The 18,871-nt window shown below is 42.7% G+C and overlaps 1 protein-coding gene across 8 annotated transcripts in view; it reads right to left on the minus strand.

Moving 5' to 3' along the window:
* Positions 1 to 402: 402 nt before the first annotated feature.
* The window catches only part of LOC120441802 (zinc finger protein 729-like), a 69,852-nt gene continuing 51,383 nt past the window's right edge, over positions 403 to 18,871 (minus strand). For all 8 annotated transcript variants that reach the window (XM_039617217.1, XM_039617218.1, XM_039617219.1 and 5 more), the window contains 2 exons: positions 1,388 to 2,570; positions 403 to 934 (listed from right to left, as the gene is read on the minus strand). In XM_039617217.1, the coding sequence (XP_039473151.1) occupies positions 1,404 to 2,570 (1,167 nt within the window). In that variant the 3' untranslated portion in view covers positions 403 to 934; positions 1,388 to 1,403. The remainder of the gene's footprint in view (positions 935 to 1,387; positions 2,571 to 18,871) is intronic.

Below are 18,871 nucleotides of genomic sequence, written 5' to 3' on the forward strand. Positions count from 1 at the left end.
TGTCTATTAAACTTAAACGTGCAAGAACTGCTGCAGTATCAGTTCTGTATAATAGATATCATTGCCACATAAAAATTAAAGTACTAAATTCCCCAAAAGTTGATTGTGTTCACCTGGACGTAGCGTTTTTTGGGAGAAACGTTTCGTCACTCATCCAAGTGACTTCTTCAGTCTCAGCTGACTGCAGGTTTCCCCAAAACTTATAAACAGTACATTTAAATAATGACTATAACCAGCCCACTGAGGAACAATGGGCTGTGAGGTCAGTTCCTTAATCTAAATTATGCAAATTCTCATGACCATTGATCAACAACCACTGACCAAAACCCACTGATTAATGTCCATGAGTACCATTCACAGAGAGTTGGGGAATGGCTGCAATCACAGCATTGTAAGATGGTGACAGATGTACCCTTAGGCCCCCTCCTCGATTCAGAGATGGTCTTTCCCTTTTCACGTATATCCCTATTCAGTGCGAATGGTACTCATGGCCGTTGATCAGTGGTTGTAAGAAAAGGAAAAAATTTTGGCGTAGGTATCTATACTTGCAGATTGATAAATTTAAGGATTATTCACGGTCTCTTCAGATTCATTGTGATCCAGTGATTTCAGTACTGCATGATCACGCTGATGTTTGCACAGAGCAGAAAATGAAGTGAATTTTTTTCCATATTAGTAACAGTAAAACTATTTACAGTGTGGGATCGTTTGTGTTTGGAGTATGAACTGTAATTCTTGAAGCTGCTTTTTAACCCCACTGTGACAGAATTCATGTGATGTGGGGAAGCTTCTCCCATATTCTTTGCAGTAGTTCATTTTGTCACCAGTCTGTCTACGTTGATGTCGTTTTACACTCAGTTGCTGACTGAAACGCTTTCCCACCACCACAGTGACGACAGGGTTGAGAACTGGATCCATCTGTGTCACTCTGCTTCTAAACAAAGACACAAAGATAGTGAAGGTCAGGCAATTCCTTCAACATTTTTATCCTGAATGTTGCCTGAAATAAAGAGCATCTCTGCCAACGTCCACATTTTACTGTTTACATTATAACACTCCGCTTACTGGGCGAAAATGACTCTTAATTTGTAGGTAATCTACTTAATGGGAAGATTGGTGGTTAAACCCCTGGATGCTGTACTCTGCATCCCACAAGATACTAACCTCAAGCTGCTCTCCGATGCTTCCATTGGATTGTGAATGTCAGATAGGTAGGAAGGGGAGAAGCTTTTAAAACTTTACTCTTCCAACAAGTTTCAGGAGATTTGTATCAGATTTGACTCAATATTCTGTCCATAAAGTTTTCATGTCTAATTTAGCTTTGAAATTAAACTTCATTCACATAATACTTCAAAATAGCGGCAACAGTAAAAATATAAATACATACCTCACAGTAACTGCACTTATAGTCTCTTTCTGGTGTGGATCTGATGGTGAACTCTCAGGGAACGTGGCTCTTTAAAAGCCTTTTCACACAGGTCGCATTTATAAGGTCTCTCCTCAGTGTGGGTAAGTTTGTGGCGTTGCAAGTGTGGATATGTTGTAAACAGTTTGCCACACAGATCACAGGAGTAAACGTCATGTCTGGTGTGAATCCGTACGTGAATATTGCGGTAACCTAGCGTCCTGAAAGTTTTTCCACAAATGTCACAGCTGTACGCCTTAATTCCAGAGTGGGTAACTAGATGATGTCGTAAGGTGCTACTGAAAGCAAAAGCTTTACCACACTGATCACAGCTGTATGCCTTAATTCCAGAGTGGGTAACTTGATGATGTCTTAAGGTGCTACTGCAACTAAAAGCTTTACCACACAACTCACAGCTGTATGGTTTAACTCCACTGTGGATGACTTGGTGTCTTTTTAAGTTTCCAGCCTGGGTAAAAGACTTTCCACACAACTCACACATGTACGATTTAACTCCACTGTGGATGAGTTGGTGTTTTTTCAAGTTTCCAGGATCATTAAAAGACTTTCCACACAAGTCGCAGCTGTATGCTTTAAATCCAGAGTGAGTAACTTGATGACGTCGTAAGTGGCTACTGCAAGCAAAAGTTTTTCCACACTGATCACAGCTGTATCCCTTGATTCCAGAGTGGGTAAATTGATGACGTCGTAAGGTGCCACTACAAGCAAAAGTTTTTCCACACTGATCACAGCTGTACGCCTTAATTCCAAAGTGAGCAACTTGATGACGCTGTAAGTTACCACTGCAAGTAAAAGCTTTACCACACAACTCACAGCTGTATGCTTTCTCTTCACTGTGGATGAGTTTGTGTGTTTTTAACCTTCCAGGATGGGTATAAGACTTTCCACACAACTCACAGCTGTATGGTTTAACTCCACTGTGGATGACTTGGTGTGATTTTAGGTGTCCTTTCTGGGTAAAAAGTTTTCCACACAACTCACAGCTGTACGGTTTATCTCCACCGTGGACGAGTTGGTGTGCTTTAAAGTTTCCAAGATGGGTAAAACCCTTCCCACACTCATCACAGCTGTATTTTTTCTCTCCCTTTCTTCTGTGAGGTTTGTCGGCCTCCTGAGAGCGCTGACTTCTCGCTCCATGTTGGTCCTGCAGTGACAGAGATACAAACAGAGACAGTGAGTGAAATGAAGTCGTGGAACAAACTGAAACTGCCTCCATTAGTGGGATGAAAGAGGTCAACAAACACGTTGTAGGTGGATGACTTGGTGTGTTTTTAAGCTTGTCTACTCTGGACAGAATCAACCTTTTGGGAGACATTGTAGGGGTGTTGCGCTCCAGTCTAGGGGTACAGGACCATAACATAAGGGTAAGAAAGGAAGTGACCCAACCCGGGTCCCCCAAACCATACCCAGAAGCCAATCTTTGAAGTGAACGGTGGTTTATTTGTGTCTACACTGAAAACTTAAGTCCGGGGTGAACAAAGGCCAAAATAACAAACAAAACAAGCTAAGTCAGGAAAGGAGGTGCTACCTAAAACCCTATGTCAGGGGTCGGCAACCTGCGGCTCTTTAGTCCCTTTAATGCGACTCCACGTGGTTTGGGAATTTATTTTTATTTTTTTTGTAAGTAATTAGCTGAAGTGTATTTTATTTATGTTAGTTCTTTTTTAACTTGTAGTTCTAAATTGGAAGATTATTGTGATATTGAAATATAAATATAAAATTATATTCTATTAGTTTTTGATCACTCAAAATAAGCGTCACACTTGCGGAAGCCGGTGTACCCGCCGAAACGCCGTACATTTATTGAGACTTTCAACCCCAGGTAAGCCAATTATGGATCTTCGGATCCACATTATGTCAGCAGCTCCACCGTGAACTATGTTAAAAACAAACACTGCTCACGCCTCACAGATGACAGCTTACAGTCCTGCGTAAAGACGAAAGTGACTTCGTACAGCCCCGATTTGCAGACACTGTGCGCAGACGTTCAGGAGCAGAAGTCTCATTGTAAACATATCACGGCAGACTCGACGATGTTTGCATGAACACGCTTTTCAGCATCTCTTTATTGACCACTTTTCACACACGGTTGCTGTACGCATACAGCCGGCTGTAGCTTTTCAGCTCACAGCCCGACACACACCAACAACAGCATAGAGAGCACAGACGTTAAGGCGGCGAGGCGTGATTGCGGGTGCTGCTCAGGTGCGTCCGCCTCCCCTGCAGCGGTGCTGCAAACCACGCCCCGCCACACACATTAACCAGGTAAAATAGATATTTAGGCAGAATTTTGCAAATATCTATTTTTCATTTTTTAGCAGCATAGTGCTTTTTTTCCAGTTATTTTTTTAAAAGTCAGGTCAAGGCTCCAACAGCCCAAAGGCGATATAAGAGTGGCGGCTGACAACAGTTTTTGTTTGCTACATGGATCATTTTTTAGTTCAGCTGGGTGTCTTTGCTTTTGTTATATTTCTTTAAGAGTTCAAAATGTGTTAATTACACAAAATGTAATTTTCTCTGTAGCACTTCATGGATTTAAGCAACACACCTTAGTTGTTCACACAAAGCATAAAGGTAAAAAACAATATATACAGTGTTATCTTCATTTTAGATGTCAAAAAGTATTTGCGGCTCCCAGTGTTTTCTTTTGCGTGGAAATCGTGTCCAAATGGCTCTTTGGGTGTTAAAGGTTGCAGACCCCTGCCCTATGTGAAACAAAAACCAAACAAAAGACACAGGCTACACCTAACTCCCTAACTGAAATGAACAGGAGAAAACAGCACAAGAAAATAGTAAGGCAGCTCACCCCTTCTGTTTCAGTGTCCATTTACAAGTTAACTAATTTACACACTATATACAAAAACTCAGTAAATCTCAGGAGCCACACACGGGTAACACAAGGTTTGGAAGCCAGGGTCAGGTCTGCTGCTGTCAGGCGCTGCCGCCGACAACTGCTGGTGAGGCATCTTTTAAAAACAGCCACATGATCAGGGGACCAATCAGCCGCCGTCAGCTCTCCAATCAGGAAGGATCTGTAGATTCTTAAAGACATAAAACACCACAAAATATACAGCTGGCCAGGGCCGTAACACTGCCCTTCCCAAGACCAAACATCTCCCCTACAGATGTTTGGCACTTAGGAGTGGAGAAAACCACTCGACAGTGCATCTGCTGTCACATTCTCGGTTCCTTTTTTGTGATGGATCTCCAAATTAAAATCCTGTACTAGGAGTTACCATCTCATGAGCCTCTAGTTGGAATTTTGTATTCTAGTCAAAAACACAAAGGGCTTGTGATCGGTGTAGACAATGACAGGCGATGAACTACAACCCATATATGTTGTAGCGCCAAAATGAACCAAAATGTGGCAGTGCAAGCAACAGGGAAAGAGCATCTTTATCTATGGTACTGTAATTTTGCTGGTGAATGTTGAATTTCCTTAAAAAGTAACCGATTGGATGATCAACACCCTGCTCATCCTTCTGCAACAGCACCTCACCTGCACAGCTGGCGCTGGCATCCACCTCTAGTTTGAAAGGACGCATAAAATCAAGAGTGGCAAAGACTGGTGTTCTGAACTTTGGCAGACTGAAATGCATTCTGGCAAGTGGATGACCACACTAATGGTTTTGACACACTAGTGAGACTGGTGAGAGGTGCAACTACATCAGCAAAATTTTTGCAGAAACCATGATAGTAGCCGGCCATTCCGAGAACACGGCGAATCTCACATCTAGTGCGAGGCAGAGGGAAATGTAGGACAGCCTGAATTTTGGCCAGGAGGGGGCGCACCTGACCCTGACCCACCTGCTTCACTAGATAAGCCACAGTGGCTTATCTAGTGAGGGTGTTGGAATGTGGCAGGGGCATTTCGAATGGCAAAAGGCATGACGATATATATTGGAGAAAGTGATTGGGAGTGACGAAGGCGGAACTGATGCATGTGGAGTGAGGGGAACTTGCCAATAACCCTTTAATAAATCAAGTGACAAACTTTGCAGAGCAAACCCTATCAACACAATCTTCCATTCGGGGGAGAGGATAGGAGTCTGGTTTGGTCACACTGTTTACTTTTTGAAAATCTGTACAAAAACATGGGGTTTTGTCTTCCTTCGGCATGAGAAGGCACTCCATGTACTAGAACTCGGGACAGCTAGACCATTTTTTAGCAAGTAGGAAACTTCTTGCTGAAAAAGTGCGCATTTGGTAGGTGTTGAGGAACATATATGTTTTCCTAGTGCTTATTTGATTATTTTGTTTATGTATTTTAATAACAGGCCAGCTTTGACTCACAAACCAATTGCTTAGCCAGACTGAAATACTGTGCAAAAACAGGAAACTGTGAAGAACAGGAAGTACAGAAAAGCGGAACTAAGCAATGCACACACACAGATCAAGTAGGGTTACTAAAATAACACGAGGAGCGAGGATGCAGACAGTTTTGCAGCTATAGGGTAGACATGTAGTATTGAAATAGATCAAGGGACGGTTTAGTAGGGGAGGAGCAAGCGGATTATAACATAGGTGATATTCTTGTAATGTTTTAGATCTGCAGAGGGTTTGGCCTGGTGCACATCCCTTTCCGGAAAGTAATGATTGAATAAAATAATTATAAATACTTTGACAACTGAGTCGTGTTCTCTCTGTCCAGTAAAAGAATAAAAAGAACAAGATTTAATAGTAGGGTTCACACGACAAGCGTGTTGTTTGATCTGAGGATGGTCACCTACATCTACGTCATGTTCATGACAGTGGTGCGAGGTGGAGTGTCAGCAATCAGGGATGGGTGATTTTTGATCAGAGAGCACAAATCATTCTGGGCAGCATCATCCAAATGCTTTAGGTGGTATTTTAAATTCACTAATATTTCAGAGTTTCTGAGTCAGGAGCAACCCTCAGCACAAGCGAAAACTAAGCCATCACTTTCTGGATTATACTGAGATGGGGCCGCTGACACAACTACAGGCAAGGCTGACGGTGCAGCAGGGGACGAAGAGGGGTTTACACCTGCCTCGCGAAAAAATAAGGCTTCATCAGGTTGACGAGATGAAGCCACATGACGCTTTCTTCTACAGTCTGGGGTGCCTATAACAGAATCTGTGTCACTCAGTTTCTCTTGGACAGTGTAGGACCCACAGAACTTTGTCTGAGAGAAGATCTCTTTGAGCAGTCGCGGGGACACGCACTGTGTGTTCAAACACCAGATCTGCGGGACTGAAACCCGTGGACTCCTGCACCACTCTCTCACCAATAGAAGGAGAAGAGGCAGACCCTCATCCCACTCTCTTCCTGACTCGACGCAGAACTTTCTCATCATAGCTTTTAATGTTTGATGGAAACCCTTGAGCACGCCCTGTGATTCGGGATGATACACACTGGATTTTTAATGCTTTATGCCAAGCGATTTCAAGAGCTGAGTGAAAATTTTGGATATGAAGTTTGACCCTCGGTCCGTTTGAACAGATTTTGGCAAACCGAAAGCGGAGAAAAAGTTCACTTGCACTCTGACAACAGCTTTGACTTTAACAGTGTGAAACGGAATAGCCTCGGGGAAGCGTGTGGCGGCGCACATCAAAGTTAAAATATACTGACGTCCTGACTTTGTTTTTGGGAAGCGGTCCTACACAATCAACTAGAAAGCGAAAATTTCAGAAGAAATTTTATGTGTGCCTATGCCGCTGCTAATCACTGTAGTTTGCCATTCATACGGCTACAGAGAGCAAAACTCAGAAGAGCAGCCATTCTCCACCATGAACTATGGTAAAAACAAACACCGCTCACGCTTCACAGATGACAGCTTACAGTTTTGTGTAAAGATGAAGTTACTTTGTACAGCGCCGATTTGCAGACGCTGTGCACACAGGTTCATGAGCAGAAGTCCCATTGTACCACGGCAGACCCGACAATGTTTGCATGAACACACTTTGAAGCATTACATTATAGACCACTTTTCACACATGTATTCACTTTTTGTTTTTGTTATTTTTACACAGTGTTCTGAATTATGAACAATGGTCTACAGCCAATCCTGTGTATTATTATACAAACTTTGGTTGTGAGATTCAGATAACTATTTAATAAAAGCTAAATATTTTATATGAGAGTAAGAAAGAAAAGTATATCTTTGTGTCCACCTTTCTCTGTTAATGCCTAGCTCCCCCCTAAAAGCTTTGCTAGATCCGCCCCTGCACAGTTACCAGCTGTCAGCTACACACAAAAAGGAGCTTGGTCTTTGTCTCTCAGAAACAACTCATAACTTCCTTCAACTCATTCATGTCACCTAAAGTGTAAACCTGTTTCTCCATCACCAGTTCAGCTCTGATGATTCAGTAAGGACATCTCCTGATTTCATCTTCATGCTCCAGCAAACATCAGCTGATACTAGAAATTAAAATCAAAAGAATTCTAACAACAGCTGATCAAGCTTAAAGCGTGCTGCTGTTGTTTAGCACGATAAATAAGAGCGAACAGCCGATCATTGATCAGTTTCATGATTGACGTTTCAACACGCGAGAGAATGACAGGGAGGCTTCGTAACGACAGAATAAATCATAATGTTTTCTCTGAATGTGGGACGATTCCGTTTGTACAGCACGGCAACTCTATGAACTAACCCTAATGAATAAAATAAAGTCCAACGTCAGTAACTTAGTGCGCACACAGCTGTATATAAACTCCCGTGGCATTACGATTGTAAAGGTCAACGAAAATAAATTACACCTAAACTCGGTTTATATCTGACCCAAATAGAGAGCGACCGGTGCTGACACGAGTTTCACCCGCCTCAATATAAGCCAAGCCTGGGTGTTTTTTTCACGAAGGGTTGCTAGCGGCGAAGCTAACTATGCTAGCGGCGCTAGCTAGCTAAGCCGACTATCAGCAACACATAAGAGAACTGCTGCTAAATAAACTACACCTAAACTCGGTTTATATCTGACCCAAATAGAGAGCGACCGGGTGCTGACACGAGTTTCACCCGCCTCAATATAAGCCAAGCCTGGGTGCTTTTTCACGAAGGGTTGCTAGCGGCGCTGAGCTAACTATGCTAGCGGCGCTAGCTAGCTAGCTAGCCGACTATCAGCAACACATAAGAGAACTGCTGCTAAATAAACTACACCTAAACTCGGTTTATATCTGACCCAAATAGAGAGCGACCGGGTGCTGACACGAGTTTCACCCGCCTCAATATAAGCCAAGCCTGGGTGCTTTTTCACGAAGGGTTGCTAGCGGCGCGCGAGCTAACTATGCTAGCGGGCGCTAGCTAGCTAGCCGACTATCAGCAACACATAAGAGAACTGCTGCTAAATAAACTACACCTAAACTCGGTTTATATCTGACCCAAATAGAGTGCAGTTCATAACTTCTTACCTGAAATTCAGTTCACCTCACGCTCCTGCCTTCGCTTTCCCTGATCCATGATTGACCACCGCGTTAGCAATCGCCTGCCCGGCCTCATATGTCTCGTTGGCGGCATGTCCTTTCTGTCACACACCGGTGGGTAGCTGCCCTCTGTTGTAGCTCCACCACCAAACAACTCAGTTATTTTTTCCACATCCAGCTGTAACTCCGATTCTATGCGAGCATTTGCGAGACCGGGAGGTGAAACGACAGAGAGTCCCTCGCTATCCATTTGCAGCCAAGTGCGGCAGCTAGCTAGGTAGCCGGCTAGCTGTCAGGCAGGAGCGACGTAGTCAGAGCACTGTCGCTAAATATGGGATGTCTTGATAAAACAAGCAGATATTTGAAGTTTACACACCTACATTCTCGCCTGAAAATATCTTAAAAGCTTATTTTGTGACCTAGAAACAAGAATAAAAGACATATAAAAGAAGTGGTGGCGCCATTGTTCACTCTGTAGAGGCGTGCTATGAATTGTGGGATATTGAGTTTTCCACCAAGCATTACCGTAACTTTTGAATGATTTGCGCAACCTTAAAAATTCCAATGGCTCCTGAAAGCAGCGACGCTGTGCGCACCGTTGAAATTGTCATCATTACGGTAATCCAAACAAGGGTACACAGGCTGTACCACTCCCGGCATACCACTAGAGAGCCAACACACCACAAATGAAGTCTGTTTATTTGGCGCCAAAAGATGAATTGGCCTAAATTTGCACTAAAATATTAATATTTAAAAACTATAAAAGTCATGAACACCAAAAGTCATGACATAATAGTCCAACTCCAGCCGCACAAAATGATCTAACATATGTAACCCTAATGTCAAAACTGTTTGGCAGAGGAGCGGGGAAAATTTTCACTAAAATATTAATATTTAAAAACTATAAAATTCATAAAGACCAAAAGTCATAGCACACCATTCCAGATCCGCCGCACAAAATGAGGTAACATATATGAAGCTTTTCTCAAAACTGCGGGCGAGATTCGCTGCAAAATTTCAGGCGGAAAAAGGAAAATAATAATAAGAACTAGAAAGCGAAAATTTCAGAAGAAATTTTATGTGTGCTGCCGCTGGTAATCACTGTAGTTTGCCATTCATACGGCTACAGAGAGCAAAACTCAGAAGAGCAGCCATTCTCCACCATGAACTATGGTAAAACAAACACCGCTCACGCTTCACAGATGACAGCTTACAGTTTTGTGTAAAGATGAAGTTACTTTGTACAGCGCCGATTTGCAGACGCTGTGCACACAGGTTCATGAGCAGAAGTCCCATTGTACCACGGCAGACCCGACAATGTTTGCATGAACACACTTTGAAGCATTACATTATAGACCACTTTTCACACATGTATTCACTTTTTGTTTTTGTTATTTTTACACAGTGTTCTGAATTATGAACAATGGTCTACAGCCAATCCTGTGTATTATTATACAAACTTTGGTTGTGAGATTCAGATAACTATTTAATAAAAGCTAAATATTTTATATGAGAGTAAGAAAGAAAAGTATATCTTTGTGTCCACCTTTCTCTGTTAATGCCCTAGCTCCCCCCTAAAAGCTTTGCTAGATCCGCCCCTGCACAGTTACCAGCTGTCAGCTACACAAAAAGGAGCTTGGTCTTTGTCTCTCAGAAACAACTCATAACTTCCTTCAACTCATTCATGTCACCTAAAGTGTAAACCTGTTTCTCCATCACCAGTTCAGCTCTGATGATTCAGTAAGGACATCTCCTGATTTCATCTTCATGCTCCAGCAAACATCAGCTGATACTAGAAATTAAAATCAAAAGAATTCTAACAACAGCTGATCAAGCTTAAACGTGCTGCTGTTGTTTAGCACGATAAATAAGAGCGAACAGCCGATCATTGATCAGTTTCATGATTGACGTTTCAACACGCGAGAGAATGACAGGGAGGCTTCGTAACGACAGAATAAATCATAATGTTTTCTCTGAATGTGGGACGATTCCGTTTGTACAGCACGGCAACTCTATGAACTAACCCTAATGAATAAAATAAAGTCCAACGTCAGTAACTTAGTGCGCACACAGCTGTATATAAACTCCCGTGGCATTACGATTGTAAAAGGTCAACGAAAATAAATTACACCTAAACTCGGTTTATATCTGACCCAAATAGAGAGCGACCGGTGCTGACACGAGTTTCACCCGCCTCAATATAAGCCAAGCCTGGGTGCTTTTTCACGAAGGGTTGCTAGCGGCGTGAGCTAACTATGCTAGCGGCGCTAGCTAGCTAGCCGACTATCAGCAACACATAAGAGAACTGCTGCTAAATAAACTACACCTAAACTCGGTTTATATCTGACCCAAATAGAGAGCGACCGGTGCTGACACGAGTTTCACCCGCCTCAATATAAGCCAAGCCTGGGTGCTTTTTCACACGAAGGGTTGCTAGCGGCGCGCGACTAACTATGCTAGCGGCGCTAGCTAGCTAGCTAACCGGCTATCAGCAACACATAAGAGAACTGCTGCTAAATAAACTACACCTAAACTCGGTTTATATCTGACCCAAATAGAGAGCGACGGGTGCTGACACGAGTTTCACCCGCCTCAATATAAGCCAAGCCTGGGTGCTTTTTCACGAAGGGTTGCTAGCGGCGAGCTAACTATGCTAGCGGCGCTAGCTAGCTAGCCGACTATCAGCAACACATAAGAGAACTGCTGCTAAATAAACTACACCTAAACTCGGTTTATATCTGACCCAAATAGAGTGCAGTTCATAACTTCTTACCTGAAATTCAGTTCACCTCACGCTCCTGCCTTCGCTTTCCCTGATCCATGATTGACCACCGCGTTAGCAATCGCCTGCCCGGCCTCATATGTCTCGTTGGCGGCATGTCCTTTCTGTCACACACGGTGGGTAGCTGCCCTCTGTTGTAGCTCCACCACCAAACAACTCAGTTATTTTTCCACATCCAGCTGTAACTCCGATTCTATGCGAGCATTTGCGAGAGACCGGGAGGTGAAAGCGACAGAGAGAGTCCCTCGCTATCCATTTGCAGCCAAGTGCGGCAGCTAGCTAGGTAGCCGGCTGGCTGTCAGGCAGGAGCGGCGTAGTCAGAGCACTGTCGCTAAATATGGGATGTCTTGATAAAACAAGCAGATATTTGAAGTTTACACACCTACATTCTCGCCTGAAAATATCTTAAAAGCTTATTTTGTGACCTAGAAACAAGAATAAAAGACATATAAAACGAAGTGGTGGCCGCCATTGTTCACTCTGTAGAGGCGTGCTATGAATTGTGGGATATTGAGTTTTCCACCAAGCATTACCGTAACTTTTGAATGATTTGCGCAACCTTAAAAATTCCAATGGCTCCTGAAAGCAGCGACGCTGTGCGCACCGTTGAAATTGTCATCATTACGGTAATCCAAACAAGGGTACACAGGCTGTACCACCCGGCATACCACTAGAGAGAGCCAACACACCACAAATGAAGTCTGTTTATTTGGCGCCAAAAGATGAATTGGCCTAAATTTGCACTAAAATATTAATATTTAAAAACTATAAAAGTCATGAACACCAAAAGTCATGACATAATAGTCCAGCTCCAGCCGCACAAAATGATCTAACATATGTAACCCTAATGTCAAAACTGTTTGGCAGAGGAGCTGGAAAATTTTCACTAAAATATTAATATTTAAAAACTATAAAATTCATAAAGACCAAAAGTCATAGCACACCATTCCAGATCCGGCCGCACAAAATGAGGTAACATATATGAAGCTTTTCTCAAAACTGCGGGCGAGATTCGCTGCAAAATTTCAGGCGGAAAAAGGAAAATAATAATAAGAACTAGAAAGCGAAAATTTCAGAAGAAATTTTATGTGTGCCTATGCCGCTGGTAATCACTGTAGTTTGCCATTCATACGGCTACAGAGAGCAAAACTCAGAAGAGCAGCCATTCTCCACCATGAACTATGGTAAAACAAACACCGCTCACGCTTCACAGATGACAGCTTACAGTTTTGTGTAAAGATGAAGTTACTTTGTACAGCGCCGATTTGCAGGCGCTGTGCACACAGGTTCATGAGCAGAAGTCCCATTGTACCACGGCAGACCCGACAATGTTTGCATGAACACACTTTGAAGCATTACATTATAGACCACTTTTCACACATGTATTCACACTTTTGTTTTTGTTATTTTTACACAGTGTTCTGAATTATGAACAATGGTCTACAGCCAATCCTGTGTATTATTATACAAACTTTGGTTGTGAGATTCAGATAACTATTTAATAAAAGCTAAATATTTTATATGAGAGTAAGAAAGAAAAGTATATCTTTGTGTCCACCTTTCTCTGTTAATGCCCTAGCTCCCCCTAAAAGCTTTGCTAGATCCGCCCCTGCACAGTTACCAGCTGTCAGCTACACAAAAAGGAGCTTGGTCTTTGTCTCTCAGAAACAACTCATAACTTCCTTCAACTCATTCATGTCACCTAAAGTGTAAACCTGTTTCTCCATCACCAGTTCAGCTCTGATGATTCAGTAAGGACATCTCCTGATTTCATCTTCATGCTCCAGCAAACATCAGCTGATACTAGAAATTAAAATCAAAAGAATTCTAACAACAGCTGATCAAGCTTAAACGTGCTGCTGTTGTTTAGCGATAAATAAGAGCGAACAGCCGATCATTGATCAGTTTCATGATTGACGTTTCAACACGCGAGAGAATGACAGGGGAGGCTTCGTAACGACAGAATAAATCATAATGTTTTCTCTGAATGTGGGGACGATTCCGTTTGTACAGCACGGCAACTCTATGAACTAACCCTAATGAATAAAATAAAGTCCAACGTCAGTAACTTAGTGCGCACACAGCTGTATATAAACTCCCGTGGCATTACGATTGTAAAGGTCAACGAAAATAAATTACACCTAAACTCGGTTTATATCTGACCCAAATAGAGAGCGACCGGTGCTGACACGAGTTTCACCCGCCTCAATATAAGCCAAGCCTGGGTGCTTTTTCACGAAGGGTTGCTAGCGGCGGTATGAGCTAACTATGCTAGCGGCGCTAGCTAGCTAACCGACTATCAGCAACACATAAGAGAACTGCTGCTAAATAAACTACACCTAAACTCGGTTTATATCTGACCCAAATAGAGAGCGACCGGTGCTGACACGAGTTTCACCCGCCTCAATATAAGCCAAGCCTGGGTGCTTTTTCACGAAGGGTTGCTAGCGGCGCGAGCTAACTATGCTAGCGGCGCTAGCTAGCTAGCTAGCCGGCTATCAGCAACACATAAAGAGAACTGCTGCTAAATAAACTACACCTAAACTCGGTTTATATCTGACCCAAATAGAGAGCGACCGGTGCTGACACGAGTTTCACCCGCCTCAATATAAGCCAAGCCTGGGTGCTTTTTCACGAAGGGTTGCTAGCGGCGCGAGCTAACTATGCTAGCGGCGCTAGCTAGCTAACCGGCTATCAGCAACACATAAGAGAACTGCTGCTAAATAAACTACACCTAAACTCGGTTTATATCTGACCCAAATAGAGTGCAGTTCATAACTTCTTACCTGAAATTCAGTTCACCTCACGCTCCTGCCTTCGCTTTCCTGATCCATGATTGACCACCGCGTTAGCAATCGCCTGCCCGGCCTCATATGTCTCGTTGGCGGCATGTCCTTTCTGTCACACACCGGTGGGTAGCTGCCCTCTGTTGTAGCTCCACCACCAAACAACTCAGTTATTTTTCCACATCCAGCTGTAACTCCGATTCTATGCGAGCATTTGCGAGAGACCGGGAGGTGAAAGCGACAGAGAGAGTCCCTCGCTATCCATTTGCAGCCAAGCGCGGCAGCTAGCTAGGTAGCCCGGCTAGCTGTCAGGCAGGAGCGACGTAGTCAGAGCACTGTCGCTAAATATGGGATGTCTTGATAAAACAAGCAGATATTTGAAGTTTACACACCTACATTCTCGCCTGAAAATATCTTAAAAGCTTATTTTGTGACCTAGAAACAAGAATAAAAGACATATAAAACGAAGTGGTGGCCGCCATTGTTCACTCTGTAGAGGCGTGCTATGAATTGTGGGATATTGAGTTTTCCACCAAGCATTACCGTAACTTTTGAATGATTTGCGCAACCTTAAAAATTCCAATGGCTCCTGAAAGCAGCGACGCTGTGCGCACCGTTGAAATTGTCATCATTACGGTAATCCAAACAAGGGTACACAGGCTGTACCACTCCCGCATACCACTAGAGAGAGCCAACACACCACAAATGAAGTCTGTTTATTTGGCGCCAAAAGATGAATTGGCCTAAATTTGCACTAAAATATTAATATTTAAAAAACTATAAAAGTCATGAACACCAAAAGTCATGACATAATAGTCCAGCTCCAGCCGCACAAAATGATCTAACATATGTAACCCTAATGTCAAAACTGTTTGGCAGAGGAGCGGGAAAATTTTCACTAAAATATTAATATTTAAAAACTATAAAATTCATAAAGACCAAAAGTCATAGCACACCATTCCAGATCCGGCCGCACAAAATGAGGTAACATATATGAAGCTTTTCTCAAAACTGCGGGCGAGATTCGCTGCAAAATTTCAGGCGGAAAAAGGAAAATAATAATAAGAACTAGAAAGCGAAAATTTCAGAAGAAATTTTATGTGTGCCTATGCCGCTGGTAATCACTGTAGTTTGCCATTCATACGGCTACAGAGAGCAAAACTCAGAAGAGCAGCCATTCTCCACCATGAACTATGGTAAAACAAACACCGCTCACGCTTCACAGATGACAGCTTACAGTTTTGTGTAAAGATGAAGTTACTTTGTACAGCGCCGATTTGCAGGCGCTGTGCACACAGGTTCATGAGCAGAAGTCCCATTGTACCACGGCAGACCCGACAATGTTTGCATGAACACACTTTGAAGCATTACATTATAGACCACTTTTCACACATGTATTCACTTTTTGTTTTTGTTATTTTTACACAGTGTTCTGAATTATGAACAATGGTCTACAGCCAATCCTGTGTATTATTATACAAACTTTGGTTGTGAGATTCAGATAACTATTTAATAAAAGCTAAATATTTTATATGAGAGTAAGAAAGAAAAGTATATCTTTGTGTCCACCTTTCTCTGTTAATGCCCTAGCTCCCCCTAAAAGCTTTGCTAGATCCGCCCCTGCACAGTTACCAGCTGTCAGCTACACAAAAAAGGAGCTTGGTCTTTGTCTCTCAGAAACAACTCATAACTTCCTTCAACTCATTCATGTCACCTAAAGTGTAAACCTGTTTCTCCATCACCAGTTCAGCTCTGATGATTCAGTAAGGACATCTCCTGATTTCATCTTCATGCTCCAGCAAACATCAGCTGATACTAGAAATTAAAATCAAAGAATTCTAACAACAGCTGATCAAGCTTAAACGTGCTGCTGTTGTTTAGCGCGATAAATAAGAGCGAACAGCCGATCATTGATCAGTTTCATGATTGACGTTTCAACACCGAGAGAATGACAGGGGAGGCTTCGTAACGACAGAATAAATCATAATGTTTTCTCTGAATGTGGACGATTCCGTTTGTGCGGCACGGCAACTCTATGAACTAACCCTAATGAATAAAATAAAGTCCAACGTCAGTAACTTAGTGCGCACACAGCTGTATATAAACTCCCGTGGCAGTACGATTGTAAAGGTCAACGAAAATAAATTACACCTAAACTCGGTTTATATCTGAACCAAATAGAGTGCAGTTCATAACTCCTTACCTGAAATTCAGTTCACCTCACGCTCCTGCCTTCGGTTTCCAGCATAATCGCCCATATAAAGCGAAAAATAAATCCAGCTAAAACACATACTGTCGGCGGCGACCGGTGCTGACCACGAGTTTCACCGCCTCAATATAAGCCAAGCCTGGGTGCTTTTTCACGAAGGGTCGCTAGCGGCGCGAGCTAACTATGCTAGCGGCGCTAGCTAGCTAGCCAGCTATCAGCAACACATAAGAGAACTGCTGCTAAATAAACTACACCTAAACTCGGTTTATATCTGACCCAAATAGAGTGCAGGTCATAACTTCTTACCTGAAATTCAGTTCACCTCACGCTCCTGCCTACGCTTTCCCTGATCCACGATTGACCTCGCGTTAGCAAACACCGGTCGATCGGCGGTCGCGGCATGTCCTTTCTGTCATACACCGTGGATAGCTGCCCACTGTTGTAGCTCCGCATTATAGCACCACCAAACAACTCAGTTATTTTTTTCCACATCCAGCTGTAACTCCGATTCTATGCGAGCATTTGTGAGAGACCGGGAGGTGAAACGACAGAGAGTCCCCTTGCTATCCATTTGCAGCCAAGGCGCGGCAGCTAGCTAGGTAGCCGGCTAGCTGTCAGGCAGGACCGGCGATAGTCAGAGCACTGTCGCTAAATATGGGATGTCTTGATAAAACAAGCAGATATTTGAAGTTTACACACCTACATTCTCGCCTGAAAATATCTTAAAAGCTTATTTTGTGACCTAGAAACACGAATAAAAGACATATAAAAGCGAAGTGGTGGCCGCCATTGTTCACTCTGTAGAGGCGTGCTATGAATTGTGGGATATGGAGTTTTCAACACAAGGATAAATCTTTTCGGTTGTACTACTCCCGGTATACCACTAGAGAGCCAAGACACCACAAATGAAGTCTGTTTATTTGGCGCCAAAAGATCAATTGGCCTAAATTTGCACTAAAATATTAATATTTAAAAAACTATAAAAGTTATAAACACCAAAAGTCATAACATAATAGTCCAGCTCCAGCCGCACAAAATGATCTAACATATGTAACCCTAATGTCAAAACTGTTTGGCAGAGGAGCGGGAAAATTTTCACTAAAATATTAATATTTAAAAACTATAAAATTCATAAACACCAAAAGTCATAGCACACCATTCCAGATCCGGCCGCACAAAATGAGGTAACATATATGAAGCTTGTCTCAAAACTGCGAGGCGAGATTCGCTGCAAAATTTCAGGCGGAAACTGGAGAATAATAATAATAATAAATCCGACGAATAGTAATATGTGTGCCTCTTGCATAGGCACACATAAGAAAGCGAAAATTTCAGAAGAAATTTTATGTGTGCCTATATGCCTGCTGCGAATCAGTGTAGTTTGACATTCATACGGCTACAGAGAGCAAAACTCAGAAGAGCAGCCATTCTCCACCGTGAACTATGGTAAAAACAAACACCGCTCGCGCCTCACAGATGACAGCTTACAGTTTTGGGTAAAGATGAAGTGACTTTGCACAGCCCCGATTTGCAGATGCTGTGCACACAGGTTCATGAGCAGAAGTCCCATTGTACCACGGCAGACCCGACAATGTTTGCATGAACACTCTTTGAAGCATTACGTTATGGACCACTTTTCACACATGCTTGGTGTACCCACACAGCCGGCTGTAGCTTTTCAACTGACAGCCCGACACACACCCAAAAACAGCCGAAAGAGCACAGACTTTACGCCCGTGGGTCCACCTCCCCTGCAGCGGCACTGCAGACCACGCCCGCCACACACATCAAACACGTAAAATAAATATTTATGCACTTTTGCATTTAGTTTTTGTTTTTGTTATTTTTACACAGTAAATGATTAACAATGGTCTACAGCCAATCTTGTGTATTATTATACAAACTTTGGTTGCAAGATGCAGATAACTATTTAATAAAAAGCTAAATATTTTATACGAGAGTAAGAAAGAAAAGTATATCTTTGTGTCCCCTTTCCTGTTAATGCCCTACCTGGCCCCTGGCAAAAGCTTTGCTAGATCCGCCCCTGCACAGTTACCAGCTGTCAGCTACACAAAAACAGGAGCTGGGTGTTTATTTGTCTCTGAGAAACAGTTCATAACTTCCTTCAACTCATTCATGTCACCTAAAGCAGGGCTCATAAAATTTCAAAATCCCTGGTAGCCCTTCGGGAGGCACTCTTCAGTTTTTGGTAATAAATTTAAGTAGCGAATAAAAAAAAAAAAAAAAAGAGGACAATTTTTGGATTGATGTTTTGTTTCCTTTACAAT

The sequence above is a fragment of the Oreochromis aureus genome, linkage group 9 (genome assembly GCF_013358895.1).
Source record: "Oreochromis aureus strain Israel breed Guangdong linkage group 9, ZZ_aureus, whole genome shotgun sequence".
In the NCBI taxonomy this organism is placed as follows: Eukaryota; Metazoa; Chordata; class Actinopteri; order Cichliformes; family Cichlidae; genus Oreochromis; species Oreochromis aureus.